At 47.1% G+C, this 17082-nt stretch overlaps 1 protein-coding gene across 12 annotated transcripts in view; it reads right to left on the bottom strand.

Annotated features, from left to right (window-relative positions):
* NCAM1 (neural cell adhesion molecule 1) overlaps positions 1-17082 on the bottom strand; it is a 313590-nt gene that overhangs the window by 60987 nt on the left and 235521 nt on the right. For 11 of the 12 annotated variants that reach the window (XM_058686733.1, XM_058686734.1, XM_058686735.1 and 8 more), the window contains exons 1-5: positions 4449-4785; positions 3254-3397; positions 2729-2866; positions 1438-1555; positions 825-991 (exon numbers count right to left, since the gene is read on the bottom strand). In XM_058686733.1, coding sequence (XP_058542716.1) covers positions 825-991; positions 1438-1555; positions 2729-2866; positions 3254-3397; positions 4449-4770 — 889 coding nt within the window. In that variant the 5' untranslated portion in view covers positions 4771-4785. Of the gene's footprint in view, positions 1-824; positions 992-1437; positions 1556-2728; positions 2867-3253; positions 3398-4448; positions 4786-6357; positions 6433-17082 lie in introns of those variants that run through there. The other variant, XM_058686744.1, reaches the window with a different exon arrangement.

The raw sequence follows: 17082 nt of genomic DNA, 5'->3' as shown, positions 1-17082 counted from the left end.
CTGATATCACCAAGGGCCTTCACGAGCCCGGCACTGCTTGCAGTGGCAGAGATAGAGCAGGAGAGGAAAAGAAGAGCTGGCACTCTACCACCTTGGAGGTTACATCCCCAGTGGAGGTACGACTCAACCCCCAAAGCAAAGACGTAAATGAGACCAGTTCAGGTTTGATAAGTGTGGTGAAGAAGGTACAGTAAGATCAACAGAAGGGCTCGATGGAGGTGGGTGGGGTGTTAGTGGTGTGTCAGCCAAGGCAGTGCAGGAAGGATTCATCGAGAAGGTGGGTTGAGCTGAGATCTGAACGGTGCAGGAGAAGAAGGCGGCTCAGAGTAGATCTGGGGAAATGACACTCCAAGCGAAAGGAATACTGAGGGCAATGGCCCTAAGACAAGGAACAAGCTTGGTGTGTCTGAGCCGCAGAAGGAGGGCCTGAGGGGTTGGAGAGTGAGGAGCAAAGTGCAGGAAAGGTGAGGCTGCCCCGGAAGGCAGGGACCGGCTCAGGTTTGGTCTGGATTTCATTCTGGTTGTAACGGGAAGCCATGGGAGAATCTTAAAGGAAGGATTGGTGCTTGAGGCCGTTCTGGCTGCTATGGGGAGGAGCTGAAAGGGAGCACTGGTGGGGTGTGGGAGACCAGCTGGGAGCCTGTCTCACTGACCAGGGGAGGAGGCGGATGGCATGGAGTCGGGCTCAGGAGGGGCAGCTGGCAGACGCAGTTGCACTTGGAATAGATTCCGAGGCAGAGTGGACAGGGCTTTGCTGGTGGACTGAGCGTGCAGGGTCAGAGGAAGTGTGGCAGGGCAATGACCTTGACCCCAACTGTCCTTACCAAAGACTTTGAGGTGGATGGATGCATCCTGCTCTCCAGCCTTGTTCTCGGCGATGCACACGTACTCGGCCTCGTCGTTCTTATCCACCTTCCTGATGGTCAGCTCAGAACTGTCATCGCTGAAGACGTATTTGTCATCTTCTTCATTCTCTATCTGTTCCCCGTCCCTAATTGGTACAGAAATGCAAAGTACCATGATTTTGACCACAGAGGTATGATGTTTATTTTTAATCAGTTTCCATAAAATGCAGATCGAGCCCATGGGGAAGACTCGGTCTTCACATACAGTCAACACACCAAACTGTACTTCGACATATGCCTTAGATTCCTCCACCCAAACCTCTGTTTCTGTCCAAGGGCTTACAAACTGCACCTACAAACATTCCAAAGAGGGCCTCCAAGGCCATGCCCTCTGGTTCTGTCCCACAAACGGAAAATGAAGGGATCTGACACACAAGGCAAGAGAAGCTTGCAGAAAAGAATTCCATCCTACACCGGAGCTGATATTCCCAAGCAGCCCATACCCGTTCCACTGAAATGCCAGCATGGAGCAGGCTCTGTGGCGTTGCCTTATCCACTAGTCCCTAATAAAAGGCACGAGCCGGTCTCTTACTTTGTCCAGCTCATGGTGGGCTCTGGGAAGCCTTCAGCATCGCATATCAGGGTGACGGACTGGCCGAGGTTGGCGGTGGCATTCACTATGCTCTGCCTGGCCTGGACGGTGGGTGGCACTGAAGGAAAGAAGAACTGTCAGGGGTGGCTGTGAAAACCCGGAGGGACCCAGTGGCCTAGAGAAGAGGCACATCCGGGGGACCTCAGGTTGGAGGGTCACAGCCTAGAGGTCAAGAGTCCCGGGCAGCTGCAGGGCTAGTGTGAGGGATCTAAATTCAGACGTGTACAAAATAATTACTCTAAACGGAATAAATAAGGCACCCACAAACATGCGTCAGTGTTTTTCAACAATACATAATGTCATTATATGTATAGCAACGTATAATACTGTTTTCCAACAATACAGCTTTAGAAGCTACATTAGTATGTTTATTCATTTAAAAATAGTATTAGACTTAAGAAATAGTATTCAACTTATACTAGCTATTTATCATTATATATTTTCTTAGTCAATGCGTATTAAACTTACAACTACCATGGTAAGTGGAACCTGATGTCCAAAAGGAGGCTCTTGATACTGGAAAAAGTCGGAAAAGCCTGTTCTCAGTGGCTAAATGGTTAATATACCAATTCAAAATGCATCAGCTTACCGAGTGACATTTCTCTGGGATTGTCATAAACAACCGTGTGCACAAACTGTTTCTACCAAAAGGACTGGGAGGGGGAGAATTTGGCAAAAAATATGTATCAACAGCCAAAACAATTCGACCACGATTTACTTATTTTCTTAGTACTGACATTATAATTTCCTGTAAACATCTTGTAAATGTCAGATCGATTCCACGGGTGTGTTTATGTGACACTGCAAATTAAAATTGATAAGCCCGTGGCCCAGGATTCTGACTATTCTGAGGACTGAATTGATTATAATATTTTCTTTGAACTTTGAGCCAGAGGACTAACCTCATGATTACAGTAGTAGCATCAAGGACAATGAGGGATGAGTAAGAATTTATCGGTAAGCATGGGGAAAGTTTCCAGTTCCGTAAGACAATGAAGGACATTCAAGAGTTGCACTAGAAGTCTTCGGAGTTGAGGGAGACCCAAAAGGCAAGTGTATTAAGGAAAAAACAAAACAAACCAGAGGCTATGTAAGGAGGAGGGATTCAGCTGAGATGGATATGTGAGTCAGGACAGGATTTATTTAATAGACCAAAGAGGAAATTACAGAGGATGATTTGGGGGAACCACGTTGCAGTAATGGAGAGAGCAGGAAGAACAGATCTCCTCACCATTCACAATGACCTGAATGTCCTTGAAGTTGATCTCCCCCCGTGCCAGGATCCTGCCCTCGCAGCGATAAGTGCCCTCATCTGTTTTCTTGATGCCCCGGATCTGCAGGTAGTTGTTGGACAGGACTATGAATCGGACTAGAAGAGACAAGAGGCGGGTTCATCCAAGGATCAGTCAGAGATCTCAGGTATCTGCAGGCAGGTCACAGAGCCTTTCCTCTTTCCTAGCTGCAATCTTACAGGTGGGGCTTTAAGCTGAAATATAGGAATATGTTCTTGGCTCTGACATACAGCCAAGAGCAAAAGTCTACTGGAAATTTGTCTTTCTCTTTGGAGAGAAAGTCAAGTGCCTGAATGGACAAGCTACAGACATACACCCATTCAGGACCTGGAAAGTGCATGTGGTTGGGGGACACTGGCATCTGAGTCTGGGCTGTAATGCTTCAGAGGCTGGCTGAGGTGGAAACCCTAGGGGACTTGGGGAGCTTGGGGGGAAAGGCAGCTGCCAGGGAACTCAGGCCTCACCGTCTTTTTTCAGGATGACATCCCGGCCTTTGTGTTTCCAGATGATGGTTGGGGGGAGGGAGCTGACCACATCACACACGATCACGGCATCTTCCCCCTCCCTGAACTCCTGTGGGGTTGGTGCATTCTTGAACATGAGCTTCTCTGGAAAATGAGCGAGAGACGAGTGAGGGGAAACAGCTGGTCCTCCCATGCAGACCGCTTTACGCTAGAGCCATACTGCTTGGGTTGAGCTGTGGGCAACTCTCAATCCATATACCCAGTTGCACAGGACAGGGTCCCACCCCATACGTAGCCAAGACGCCAGGCAAAGCAGCTGGTATAATCAGGGGAATATGGCATCAATGTTTGGCAATCAATGCCTGTTCACTGAGTGCTGAATTTATCATACTTTGTGTAGAAAAGGGTCTATGGAGGGAAACAAGAGTCTTTCCCAAGTGTTCCTTGCCATGTGGGGTAGTGCCAATGAAACACAAAGCACAGGTGGAATGAACTGGTAGAACACCTAGTCTACAATGATTGGTCATTAGTCCTTTCTCCGTCTCCCACTCTGACACCCCAAACTCCGCCTTCCTAGAGCAGTGAGGATTCTGAAGAACTGAAGAAAGGCAGGCTTAATGGCAGTAAATACTCCAGCAATCAATACTTTCCATTAGCTGTCACCCACCATTATACTGGCCAAAGAGTATATGCATGATAACAAGGTAATGAGATGCCACCTCCAGACCTGGTTTCAATGACAATGGGAACTGCCAGCTCTGAGCGGCCCAGAGTGTTCAGATAATGATCCCCCACACCCCACCGAGCCTCTGGACTCCATTAGCAGCAGGGAGAGTGAAATAAGAGGGAAAACCTGAATTGTACAACAGTCAGTCAACACTTGGGGAAGGGATGGGGAACTCTTAACAGCCCTCTGGGAACTGTGTAATTTGAAATTAGAGAACACAGGCCAGAGGGAGGTACCTGGGATCAGCATGAACCGGGGTCGTGAGTTCTGAGTTGGCCAAGGATCATTTAAGAACTCCTTAAATGGAGTCGGAGCTCCTATTAGGTCAGCTCAGAAAAGACTTAAGGAGTGGAAAGGAAGAAGCCCTCAGCCGGCCCTCTGCTGCCATCCCACTCTGCCTGCTGCCCACGTGTCTTTTGGCCAAAGGAGAGGACAGGGAATATGGAGGGAGACAGAGAAAGCTCTTACGGAAGATCTTCACGTTGACCGTGGCCTCTGACTCGCTGCCATCCTCGCCAGTGACCACGCACTTGTAGATGCCGGCATCGTCAATGTTGGCATTGTAGATGGTGAGTGTGGAGGAAGAGTCATCATTCCACACCACGGAGATCCGCTGCTGGTTTGGGGTGAGCTTTTCTCCATTGGGGGAGAACCAGGAGATGTCTTTATCTTTGGCATCTCCCGCCACTAGAGAGGAAGAGATTATTTTCAAACCACTTAAGTTGGAAAGACAAAGTCCCCTCCAGGGTGACAGCAGGTTCTCAGTAAGAGCTACTGAACAAGAGATCATTGGGCTTGATGATCAGGAAGGGAGACCATGTACATTAGGACACAACACAGCCTAACTCTGGGCTTGATCGTTATGTACACAACACCACTTATAGTAATTGGAAAGAACTCAACCACCACGCGCGCCAGTATTTTTCAGAATATCCTGTGAGGGAAGAGAAGAGGCATTTGTTGAGGACCTACTGTGTGCCGGGCTCTAAATGAGGAGCTACAGCCCCACAAAATAGGGAGCAAAGGGAGTTAGTGTCTAGGATCGGAGCTCAACAGCGTAGCCAGTCTGAACCAACTGATCAGCTGATTTTTGAGGGCTTAGATTATGGCCTCCAGAGAGGAGGATGAGACACCAGCTAGTCTAGGTGTGTGGATTCCAACCAGTTTTATTCTAGCATCTGCCAGCACACATTGGCCTGTCATTTCAGCACCCCACCTCAGACAGACAAATTATTCTCCTTAAATGCTGCAAAGAAGGCAGCCAGAACCACTCATGCGCCCTTTCCCTGGGCCCCCTGGGAGGGGGAGATGCCACTGCTTAGTGGTCTCCAACTCCGATCCGGAACAAGGGCTCTGGGCACCGCCTCTCTGCGCGGCGCCCTTCCGCAGGCCACACCGCCTGGCTCTGCACAGATGCTTAGTAAGGAAATGAGGCAGCCTTCCTTTCAGGGCCCATCATGGTTTCAATAAATATTGCTATTTGCAAGATGTGCAGTGGGTTCCATGGCTGCATCTCCAGATCATTTAAATCGCTGCAATGAAGGCAAAGCCAGAGTGAACACATCCGGCGGCCACGAGGCACCTCAGCCGGCGCAAATCGCGATTGCACTGAAAGGCCCCTCCCTGTCCAAAGCCACTTGCTAGATGTCAGTCAACGCCTAGCTGAGCTCAATGTCCCCGGTTCTTCCATGATCCGAATCCCAGTCATGTCACAAGCAGAGAACCCAAAGCCTAATCACAAAGCTTTCACTCCACGTTTCCTGACAACTATCTGAGCTGTGGAAACGGGGCATGTTTTCTCAAGAAAAAACAAGGACACCAGCTTCCACAAACCCAGAGCTCTGGGGGGAGCAATGGGACAGGATACAGGTGTTCACGACCGATCTGGAAAACCCAGGACCCACAGCCTCACAGCAAAAGAGACACCGGGGCTCCATTTCCTTTCAGGCAAGTTTCAGACCTTCTTGGATTTTCCTGTTCTGGCAGATTCTAAGAAATAAGCCTTACACTGACCCACTGAAGCATTATTTCTGAGGCAGCACTATTCTCCGTCATCATTTACAGAACTCCGGGTCGATATGGAGCAGGGGATCTGCGGTGATTTGCTATTCTGGGAATTTGTGCCCAGACTTTCCTTGGAAAATCCCTAGACCTCCTCCATCACCCTGTGGAAGTCCAGATGACACATCTCACTGTGTCGGGGCGGCCCTTTGAGAAGGGAAGGAAAAGGGCCTGAGGGCTTCCCTGGCTCTCCGCTCACACGACTGGACCGGCAGCAAGGTGGTTCCAGGCACGACCAGTTCAGCACACACAGGCCACGGGCTTCTGCTCTGCTGGCCACCTTTCCTCAAACGCAGTGGGGACACAGGGCACTTGCCTTGGCATAAGAAGAATTTGGATTCTCCAACGCTGATCTCCCCTTGGCTGGGGACAATATCCACCTGCAGAGAAACTGACAAAGACAAAGTCCAGTTGAAACACACATTAGGATTTTTGAGAACAATACCCAGAGCTTTCATTCAAAAATAGGGTCTCCCACCTCGCATTAAGAAAGAGTGAAGGCCAGGGCACCGGGGTGGCTTAATCATTTGAGTGGCGGACTTCGGCTCAGGTCATGATCTCACTGTTTGTGAGTTTGAGTTCCGTGTCGGGCTCTGGGCTGACAGCTCGGAGCCTGGTGCCTGCTTTGAATTCTATGTCTCCCTCTTTCTCTCTGTCCCTCCCCCACTCACACTCTGTCTCTGTCTCTCTCAAAAATAAATAAACATTAACATTTTTTTTAATAAAAAAAAAAAGAAAAAAAAAAAGAAAGAATGAAGGGAGGATGCTGTCTGGGTGGAGAGCTTGTCACCACCCAAAGAATCCCCAGTTCCTATGCCAAAGTCAGGAGTGGTCATGGTCCGGACCATTTCCTGTGGAATTTCTTTCCACTTAGACGGTATGAGGTCCCTGGGGAATTTGGGCTGACCCTCGCCCTACATGTTTCTGACCTCTTGAGAAGGCTACGCTCCTGCTCCAAAGAGAAGCACTTCTGGGATTCACAGAAATAAAAGATGAGCTCCTTTTGGATGTCAACCTGAAGCATTCCCAAGGCTGTGTGTCGAGGGAAGCCTGTCACTCCACACCTCTGCACAGGGGTCTCCTGCCAGCTCCCCTTGTCACCACGCTTGATGACTATGGAAAAGGGTTCATTGTGATGATCCGGATGGATTTTGAAGCAGAAGATGCCCAAACGCTCACCCTGCCTCATGACGAGGGGACCCACACCCCTCTTTCTGTAAGAGGAGACAGCACACAACACCATTGCTACAGTCAGTCAGGCACTCCTCTGCAATGCTGCCGTTGCTGCCCTGCGGGACCCCGTCACTCCTAGTGACTCGTACAGAATCCTGATTTGAATATGCACACACTTGGTCATTCTCCTCCACCGATAAGACAAAATACGCTGCCCCTGGATGCCACAGATTGCTCTATCCATTCAGTTCCTCATTCACCTGCTCGGAGCAGATACCTGCTCCTCGTGAAAACAGAGTTTTAGGATAGGGAAAAAATGCTTTTATCCATTTGGATTCAAACTCCTTCTGCCTCCCTTCCAAATCTGAAAGCTAAAAGCTAACGGACATTGGGTTCAATGCATGTAGCTTCTTAGAGCTGATGTGGAGGAGGGGCCTGGACTATACAGGCTGGGTAATAGAGACTCAGGGAGCCCTTCCTTAGAACAGCCATTTTCTCTGCACAGCAGACCGGGAGGGAATGCTGGTTGCCATGGAGACTGACTCCAGGCTGAGCTGCTGTCTGTGCTCCTGTGATGAAAGGACCATGGTGCTCAGCAGAGCCGAGGGATCAAAGGGCCTGCGTGGGGCTGGGAAGGGGAGCCTGGGGACATCCAGCTACTGGGGGAGGGTGGGGCCTTGCTAACCATCCACAACAGACAAAGCAGACCACGGAGAACCAGCAGAGGCTTCAGAAGGAGCCAGGGCACGAGTGAGGAATCAGGCACAGAGTTCAGGGGGAGGATGCTGAAGGCTCCACCGTGAGGGCAGGAGGGGCTACTCAGACTTCTCTGGTGCTGGTTGGGAAGAAATGGAGCAGTAATCCGGGGGCAGCCAGTCTCTCTCAGGCAACTTCACTGGGTTGACTGGTGATGACTCATCTGGGGCCTAGATGGAATATCACTGGGAGCAATGAAAAGGCTCCCCTACCTTTCCTGAATTGCCACATAGCACACAGAGCTGCAAAGGAACCTAACACTCTGCAAGTGTCACTAGCTGTGGCTGCTACTGTCACTCTGGACAGAGCTAGGTGTGCTCAGTTCTTTTTTTTTTTTTAATAAAAATTTGTTTTAAATGTTTATTTTTGAGAGAGAGAGAGAGAGAGAGAGAGAGAGAGAGAGCGAGCAGGGGAGGGGCAGAGAGAGAGGGAGACAGACTCTGAAGCAGGCTCCAGGCTCTGAGCTGTCAGCACAGAGCTCGACGTGGGGCTCGAACCCATGAACCGTGAGATCATGACCTGGGCCGAAGTTGGATGCTTAACCAACTGAGCCACCCGGGCACCCCCAGGTGCACTCAGTTCTACATGGAGGGAGCCAGAAGGAGTCTCAACCAGCACCAAGTTCCACCTCCTCATTTTCTGGATGAGAGAGAGAGGTAAAGTGACTTCACTAAGGTCACCTCTATTTAGGGCCAGCCAGGGTGGTGGTGGTGGCAGCTGCAGAGCCCAGGCCACTCGGCTCCCAGGTAAATGTCCTTTCCATCATGCAGTGCTTCCTCTGTGAGTAGAGGATAAAACGCTTTCATTCATTCCGTTTAAGGAACAATCTGGAGACCCTGAAGAACAACCCTCAGATTCACCATCCCCTAACAGAACAGAGCAAGCCCAGAGCTGGTAAGACCTTTAGTATTTGGGGGGCACAGGGCCTGACAGAGAGGGCCACAGGCCAGCGCCCTCCATCGTGAGGCCAGCCAAGACCTTTCCATCCATGTCTATGGCTCACTTTCCACGGAACAACGGGTCCATGAAAGCCCAGGAGCTGCGCCTCTGTGATCTGTCACGTAAGTGATGGTCCTTGCTGGAGTTTACTGGGGCATTCTTTAGAGAATCAGAGGCATATTTCTGCCTGAAAGGTTCACTGGCCCATATGCTGAGCATCAGCAGCCAGCTTCAACATATGGATCCCGTTATTCTCACCGAGCCCTTATTGCTTTGAGAAGGATATTCTTATCCCAACTGAAAAAACAGCCTTCATTTTTTCGGTTCTTTTCAAACAGAACATGACTCTCCAGGGGCCAGAGAACATGGCGAGGCTCAAGAGTTTCATACCCAAATGTGGCCAGTATCCTTCTCTGGGCCGTGGAGAGCAATCAGAAACAAGAATTTCAAAGGAATTCCCAGCTTAGCCCAATCCCACGCACACATTTATCATCACAGAGGTTTTTGAAAGAAGACATATCCATTTAGACTCCTGGCACATAGGGAAAAGATAGTATGATTCCTCCTTCAAAACACCAGAATCAAAGCTGGGCCAGAGGAACCCCAGCCTCTCTGAAAGTCAATGCTTGGATGCTTTCCACTGAAGCACAATGGCTGATTCTTCTTCCCCAAATTCTGAACCTTGAATTATTAGGTTTAATAGCGGTACGTGGAAACCCTGCTCTAGTCTCCAAACTCTTTCCATGCACTTCGCGGTGCCCCCCGTCCTTTCTTACTCCATTAGGCCTTTCGTTGTTTGCAATAAAAATTCCTACCTCAACTTTTGCTTTTCTCCAGTTGCACATATAAGTGAAATTTCCTAACCAGGCATAACTCATACCTTTAAAGAGACCTAGGAAAACATTTCTCCCAGAAAAAGTATCTCAATTCTTGCTTTGCAACAAATGCTCTGCCATAACACCATGTGTTATCCTACTTCATCATAGACGCTTCCAAAGATACACGCTTTCACAGATGGGTGTCTGGACCTGAAGGGACCCAGGTGCTTCCAGCACCTTCCAATGAGTATTCGTGCCCCATGGCCCCCTACAGCCAGATCACTAGTTCTGGTTCACAAAACATAGTTTATTACTTCATCTGATGTTCACAATAGTTCCGAGACATAAGAAGGCTGACCTTATGGTCTCCGTTCTACACAAGAGAATATTAACGCTCAGAGAAGTAAAATAACTAGCCCGGGGGAATTCAGCTAATGAGCAGTCAATAATCAAAGTCATCTGATTCTAAGGCTCCAGCTCTTCCTCCTACACTCCACAACTACCACTAATGTTTGTTTGCTTTCCTCGTGGACTCATTATGACCTACTGGTTACCATTTGCTCTCTTTCAAAATCATGGGCTGGAAACAGCAGAGTGTATGAACATCTTATAGTCAAGCTGCCGCCTTCATTTCTACCCTGGTTAATTCTAACTGGCATCTTTGCCCACAGATTATCATAGCATTATAACTCCTATTTCACAGGTGGGAAAGTGGAGGCTCAAAGCCATAGGAAATAATAATGGTGGAGTCCAGATTCCAAGCCAGGATGGTTAAACTCAAAAGCCCCAGATATCTCTCCCACATTCTTTCCATCCCTTGTGATCAGACAGAGAAAGGGTTCTCTTCAGAACAGAATGATTACCCCCTTTCCTCATCTCATTTAAAAAGTAAAATAACCCTGGGGGAGATCTGTAGGTTTTCAAATGAGTTTTCTGTTTAAATGTTTTTTTTTTTTAATTGATGCTATGTTAGAAAAGATGCAAACTTGTATAGCAAACAGCTTCAGATGTAGATAGGACTTTTGTAACTCAACTTCTGGCAGAAGTAAGACAATTTCCTTTAGTTGCTAAAGAAAAGTGAATTCAAAATTTCAGTTCATAAAACATGCTAAGGCATTTATCAGAAGAAGTAGAACTCTTACTAAGGCAAAGTAACAGAGAAAAATTATCCTGATTTCCAAAAGGAGATCATGGATTTCACTGGAGTCTACAACTTGTTGATTCTCTTTTTTTAAAAAAAATTTTCAAATGTTTTGATTTTTGAGAGAGAGAGAGAGAGAGAGAGAGAGAGAGAGAGAGAGAGAGACAGACAGACACAGAGAATGAGTGTGAGCAAGGGAGGGGGAGAGAGAGGGAGACACAGAATCCAAAGAAGGCTCCAGGCTCTGAGTTGTCACAGCACAGAGCCCGATGCAGGGCTTGACCTCATGAACCACAAGATCATGACCTGAGCCGAAGTTGGATGCTTAACCGACTGAGCCACCCAGGTACCCCGATGCTCTTTGGTTTTACTGGTTTTCTTTTCAGATTCTAATGTGCTTGAGGAGGTAGGAGCTGAGAAGAATGTAAACCCAGGTCTCTCCCAGGGCTAACTGAAAATATTTTCTTGTTGAATGGTGATAAAAACATTGATTGCTGAGGAAGATGGATTAGAGATGTGCAGTGGGCCCAGAACCAAGGTAAGAATTGGTCACCAATTCAAGAGAAGGGTGAACAACAGAATGTTACTCTGATAAGTGACAATTTACCACATAAGGGATTTTCTAGAACATATTTGATAACAGCTAAGAATTTTTTTAAATTTTTTTAAATGTTCATTTATTTTTGAGAGAGAGAGAGAGAGAGAGAGAGAGAGAGAGAGAGAGAGAGAGAGACAGAATGCGAGCAGGGGAGGGGCATAGAGATAGGGAGACACAGAAACCGAAGCAGGCTCCAGGCTCTGAGCTGTCAGCGTACAGCCTGATGCAGCTCTCGAACTCACAAACCCTGAGATCATGACCTGAGCCAAAGTCAGTCATTTAACTGACTGAGCCAGCCAGGCATCCTGTTAACAGCTAAGAATTTTTGAACATGGAATCAAAGTGTCAGTATATAGTATTTTGTTAGTTATTGTTCCAGAAATGAACCTTGAACATCACCATACTTAACCACTTCCATGGAGAGTTGCTTTTTATTTTTCAAAATCTAACTGAATGCTAAAATCTCTTTCATGTGACTATACCTATGGGAAATCCAGATATCTGACCCAGGGGCGTAATAACAGAGGCGCCTCCACTCTTCAGTGGCAGTTTGCTCCATTAGCAAAGTACTCGAGGGAAAACATAGGGTAACTTTACTACTAAACCAACCAAACTCGATGAAGGCAAAACCAAAACCAACATGGCAGTATTGGAGCATGCATGAAGCCCAGGACTCTGGACCAGACTGTTGAGTATTAATCTCAGATTTGCCACTTACTAACTGTGTAATCTTACCCATGGTATTTAACCTCTCAGTGCCTCTGCTTTCTCATCTGTAAAATGGGAACAAACAGAACCCTCTTCATGGGGCTGTTGGAAAGACAATATGAATTACTACATGTGAAGCACTTAGAATAATAGAATAATGTCTGACACATAATAAATATTTTATGCTTAAATCTATGCTAACAATCCTTCCCAAAGAAATTATTTTGATCACAATTTTTGAGGGAAGCAATGTTTCTCTCCATGGTTTAAGATAAACTTCCTGAACGATCCCATTGGTCAGGTAGCCCAATTCCATTCTACACTAATTTAGATATTTGTTGTTGTTGTTGTTATTGAGAGACAGAGACAGAACATGAGAAGGGGAGGGGCAGAGAGAGAGGGAGACGCAGAATCCGAAGCAGCTCCAGGCTCTGAGTTGTCAGCACAGAGCCCGACGTGGGGCTTGAACTCACAAACCGCGATGAGCCGAGGTCGGTTGCTTAACTGACTGAGCCACTCAGGCATTCCTTTAGATATTTTTAATTGCCAGTCATGACTTTATTGGTATAAAAGATGAGTGAATTCAATCAGAGGCAAAAAAACCCCTAAAACTCAAAACAATAATGGAGGCTCTCTAGACAAGCCACTTCACCTTGGCCTCAGTTTTCTCATCTGTAAAATGGGGATGATGGTAAGACTGAATTCATGTGGCTGGACTGTCGGGATAATTAGATGTCCAGAGAGAGACATTGTTAAGTAGTCAGGGACTGGAGCCAGAAAGACCTGGGCCCAAACCCTAGCTTGGACGCCAAGTAACTCTGAGTTCTCAGGAGAATCTCAGAGCCTATTTGCCACATGTATAAATGAAAATAACATCCCTATTGATGTCACAGGGATGTTGACATGATTTAGAAAGGTAACGTATGTAAAGTACCAAACACCAGACTGAGTTGGTTGTTTTTTACATGGCGATACATATGTGATAGTATTTTGAACTCTCTCTCTCTCTCTCTCTCTCACACACACACACACACACACACACACACACACACCCCATACAAACAAAATCTCTAATAATGCTTGTAGTGAGAAAAAGATAATGGAACCTCTTATAGACTACTGGATTCAACCTGCCCCAAATCTCTTAAGGGTTATTTGAGTGTGTGTTTGTATCTATGTGTATATACAGTACATCTGCTGTGAGCCTAGATACATGTGTAAAATAATGCAACATGGCAGATTGCTATTTGTTGCAAATAGCAGCTGGACATAGGTAAGATTATCTCATTTGGGGAGAGAAAAACAAATAAACTATTAGTTGCCCATACTTGACACATGGGCCCTAGAATTCTGGCTTGAGCTACTGTTGATAGCAGCCGGGAAGAGGAAGAAAATGAGATAGACTGTTTCACTTTCAAATATTAACCCAAAGTTAAATGTCATTTTAAATGAACTGTAAAGTACGTGTTCTCAGAGATTTGGGCTTCAGGTTCTGTATACTATGATCATGATGGCAGACCATATTCTAATTGCCAGTGGAAGCATCCTCATTGCTCACAGCTGGCTCACAGCAGTAACGGAAATCATCCCGAAGCCATCCTTAGGGCTGCTTGGTTAGGGCCCCATCTATGTAAGTGCTGAGAGTTCTAATTCCCATCGTAACCTAAACACCCAGAAATGATCTACATTGGGTATCCAGGCCAACTAAGTTTACAACCAAACCCTTGGGAAACCTGTGTGAAACCCCCAAAGGACTCAAACCCCTGGCTTCCCACAATATGTCAGCCATCCCAGTAAGGTGAAGGAAGCCGTTTGAGAAAGCTGTGGTCTTTCCCAGTTGAGAACACCAGTGCACATCAGATGTGGAAGAGAATTCACCCCTGGAACGGGAAGCAAGGAGGAGTCTTGGGGATGGTGGAGGGTCCATTCTTTATCCATTAGAATGGAGAAACCAAAGCTCCCCGTGTGAAAATAAAGCCATATGCAAAAGTTGCAGACGTATGCAGGCATTTCTAAACCAAATTTACTTCAGGAGATGCTGGGCACATACAACAGACAGGTTTCCAAAGTCTTCCATTTTAATAAAGCCACCCAAACTGGGCAATGTTTACTTGCAAAAGCCATGTAATAGGTAATCCTGGTGAAAATTCTCTTCAGTGTCCTCAAATCTCATGACTCTTCCAGAGTGATGGGGGGAAGGGTGCAGAAGGTAGATGTGGCTTCAGAATTCTTCAGCTTTCCATGCCATGTGATACTATTATAGATACTGTGATAAGATAGCAAGGAAGAAAAACACCTGGGCATCACTGCACGACCGAAGCCTACATGACTGATCTGATATCCCTGCGCCCAGAACATTCTATCCTATGGGATTCTGGTAGCCAAACAACAGAAAACCCCTTGCCGGAGGCAGGAGGCTCTCTTTCTTAGTGTTATACATTACATGAGCTGCTGGGGATCAGGAATAATTGGGTACCGGCTCTGTTTCACAGGACTGGCTTCAAGTCAGAACACAGAGCCAAGGCATATAACAGCTTCAGTTTTCCTGGCCTCCCCAGTTCCCTGGGTCAAATCACCATTTCATTAGGTCTGATCAAACGGTTTGCTTTTATAGAAAGAAAGAAGTCAGTGGTTTTAAGCCATCATTGTCTCCACAAACTGCCTAAAAGCTAGAAAACTTCACTAAGGTCACAACACAGTGTCCCGTGCTTCCGGTTATAGGGCAAGAAGATCTATACGTTGGTTTAATCTGTTCAGAAGTAATAGGCTGATGCTGGTGGCCAGGCCCTGACTCCCACCTCTAATCCCCATCCCCAGGAAAACACACCGTTCTTATTAGGAGCACTCCGGAGCATCTTTAATGGGTAGTTGGAAGAAATGACACAATGGGCTACTAAGGAGGCCAAAATTGACCCAAACAATTTCCACACGACACCAGCAGATCAGGCACAGGAGAGAAGCCAGCCTGAGTCTGATGAAAAGAAGCTTGTTTACTGTTTGTTTGCTTGTTTTAGTAGCGGGTCATAAAGGAAGGGGATGATTGAAGAATTTAAATGTATTTTTTTTGCCCCAAAGCAGCAAAAAGTCAGAAGTTTACTCAGAGAGTCTCAAAAGGGCCAGATTCCAGACGAGGAGTGAAACCCTTTCCGAGGGGGCCTTAGCCCGGTCTCACTCATACAGTCCACAGGGGTGAAGACAGGAATGTTCCACGGCCCCTCGCACTAAGGAGCACACAGCTAAAGGCATGCGTGTGTGCCAAGAGGTGGCAAATGTGGTCTAGTTGCACTGTGACTTCTCAGTCTTCTACTGCACTGGATTCATGGCTGGGATTGTAGAGCTATTTAGCGACAAGGAAGGGTGAGCCAGAAAGGACCGGATGGGTAATCTATAGCCCCTTCCTTTCACAGATGGGAAACTCCAGGGGCAGAAGTCGAGGGTCCCCACTGCAAAATCCGGCACCTACAGTGTTGGCTGCATGTGCTGACCTCTGCCCTGAGGCCTCTTCTTGCACGGGTTTCTCTCACCTGCTTTACCCTAGTCTCACCTCTGCTCCAGAAAAGCAGGCATCATCAAGTAAGAGAACCACTCCAGTAAGCGCGGTTAAGAAAGCTGGACAAACGGCAGGTGCCCTGCTAAGTCCCAGCCCAAGCCAATGACAAGGTCCACTATTTCCAACACTGCCGTCACTTTTTAATGGAAGCTCAGCTTCCCGGCTTCCTTTTCCACCTGCCTTTCCCATTGTGTGCCTTTTCCAGGCCAGTGCTTTGCATGAAGCTGACATACTGAAATGCAGGGCCAGGATACAAATGGACAAATGGAACTCAGCTAAGGTTCTCCAGATAAAAAGCATAAAATCTGTCAATCGGCCTCAAGAACCCTGGCCTTCTGAGTAAATTGCTGCATGCTGTCTGAGGGCGTCCAGGATGCCCACGACCATGTTTTCTCAGGTCTGCCCTCGTGAAAACACTGCCTTGACAAAATGACTTGCTTAACTTCTTTTCTTCCAGCTGTAAAAAGGTACTCATAAAAGGCGTATTGTTCCTCTCCCGCCCAGCAGCTTTTGCCAACATGGCAAGAAGTTGGAATTATATCTTCTAATCTTTGTCCAGCTGTTGTTTGCAGATGTTGTATTCTTTACACCCAGAAAATAGAAATACAGAGAATGCTAGCACACAACTTCATCCTGAGAATTTCAGATCCTGCCCGTGTCTTTCAAAAATGTCCTTATGTGTTCGTAGCTTTAAGCACATCTGGGCTATTGAAGACACAAAGGCTTATAATCCCTCAAACAACCAGTGCAAAGAGTTGTTAAATTTGGTTTCTGTCAAGGGAAAAATTCATATTCTCAAACAAAGATATATATAAGTATGTGGTAATTGTTATGTGCCAGTCACCCTACCAAGCACTTTATTGAATTCTTGTAATCCTCGTAACAATCCTACAAGATAGGTGCTTGTTATTATCCAAAGTGGAGAAAGAAGAAACTGAGGAACTGAGATGTTAAGTAACTGGCCCAAGGTCACAGAGCCAGTAAGCAGTAGAGCCATGATCTGAACCCATGTAGATCCGGCTTCATAATCCTTGATCTTACGTAGATATTACTTACAGTCTCCTTTAAAGTCAACTGGCATGAAAAAGGGGTTGGTTCTGTGTTAGATGAGCTAAGCGCCTATGTAGAGAAAACCCCTACCTACTCAAGGATATGCTCTGCTCAGACCCCAGGATATAGTGTTTCTGAAGAGGGGCCGGAAACAGGTTCCTTGAATCCTGAGCCCAGCAGGCCACACGCTTCTCCCCAGTGTAGCCCTGCCTTGTCTCCAAACTGAATCCTCTCTGCACTCCCCGCCCCACCTGCTCCCATGGGCCTGGCCTTCATGCACACCTGCAGTCCTCCTCCGCTGCCACTAA

The sequence above is a fragment of the Neofelis nebulosa genome, chromosome 10 (genome assembly GCF_028018385.1).
Source record: "Neofelis nebulosa isolate mNeoNeb1 chromosome 10, mNeoNeb1.pri, whole genome shotgun sequence".
NCBI classification, from domain to species: domain Eukaryota; kingdom Metazoa; phylum Chordata; class Mammalia; order Carnivora; family Felidae; genus Neofelis; species Neofelis nebulosa.
This window is presented reverse-complemented; position numbering and strand designations above follow the sequence as displayed.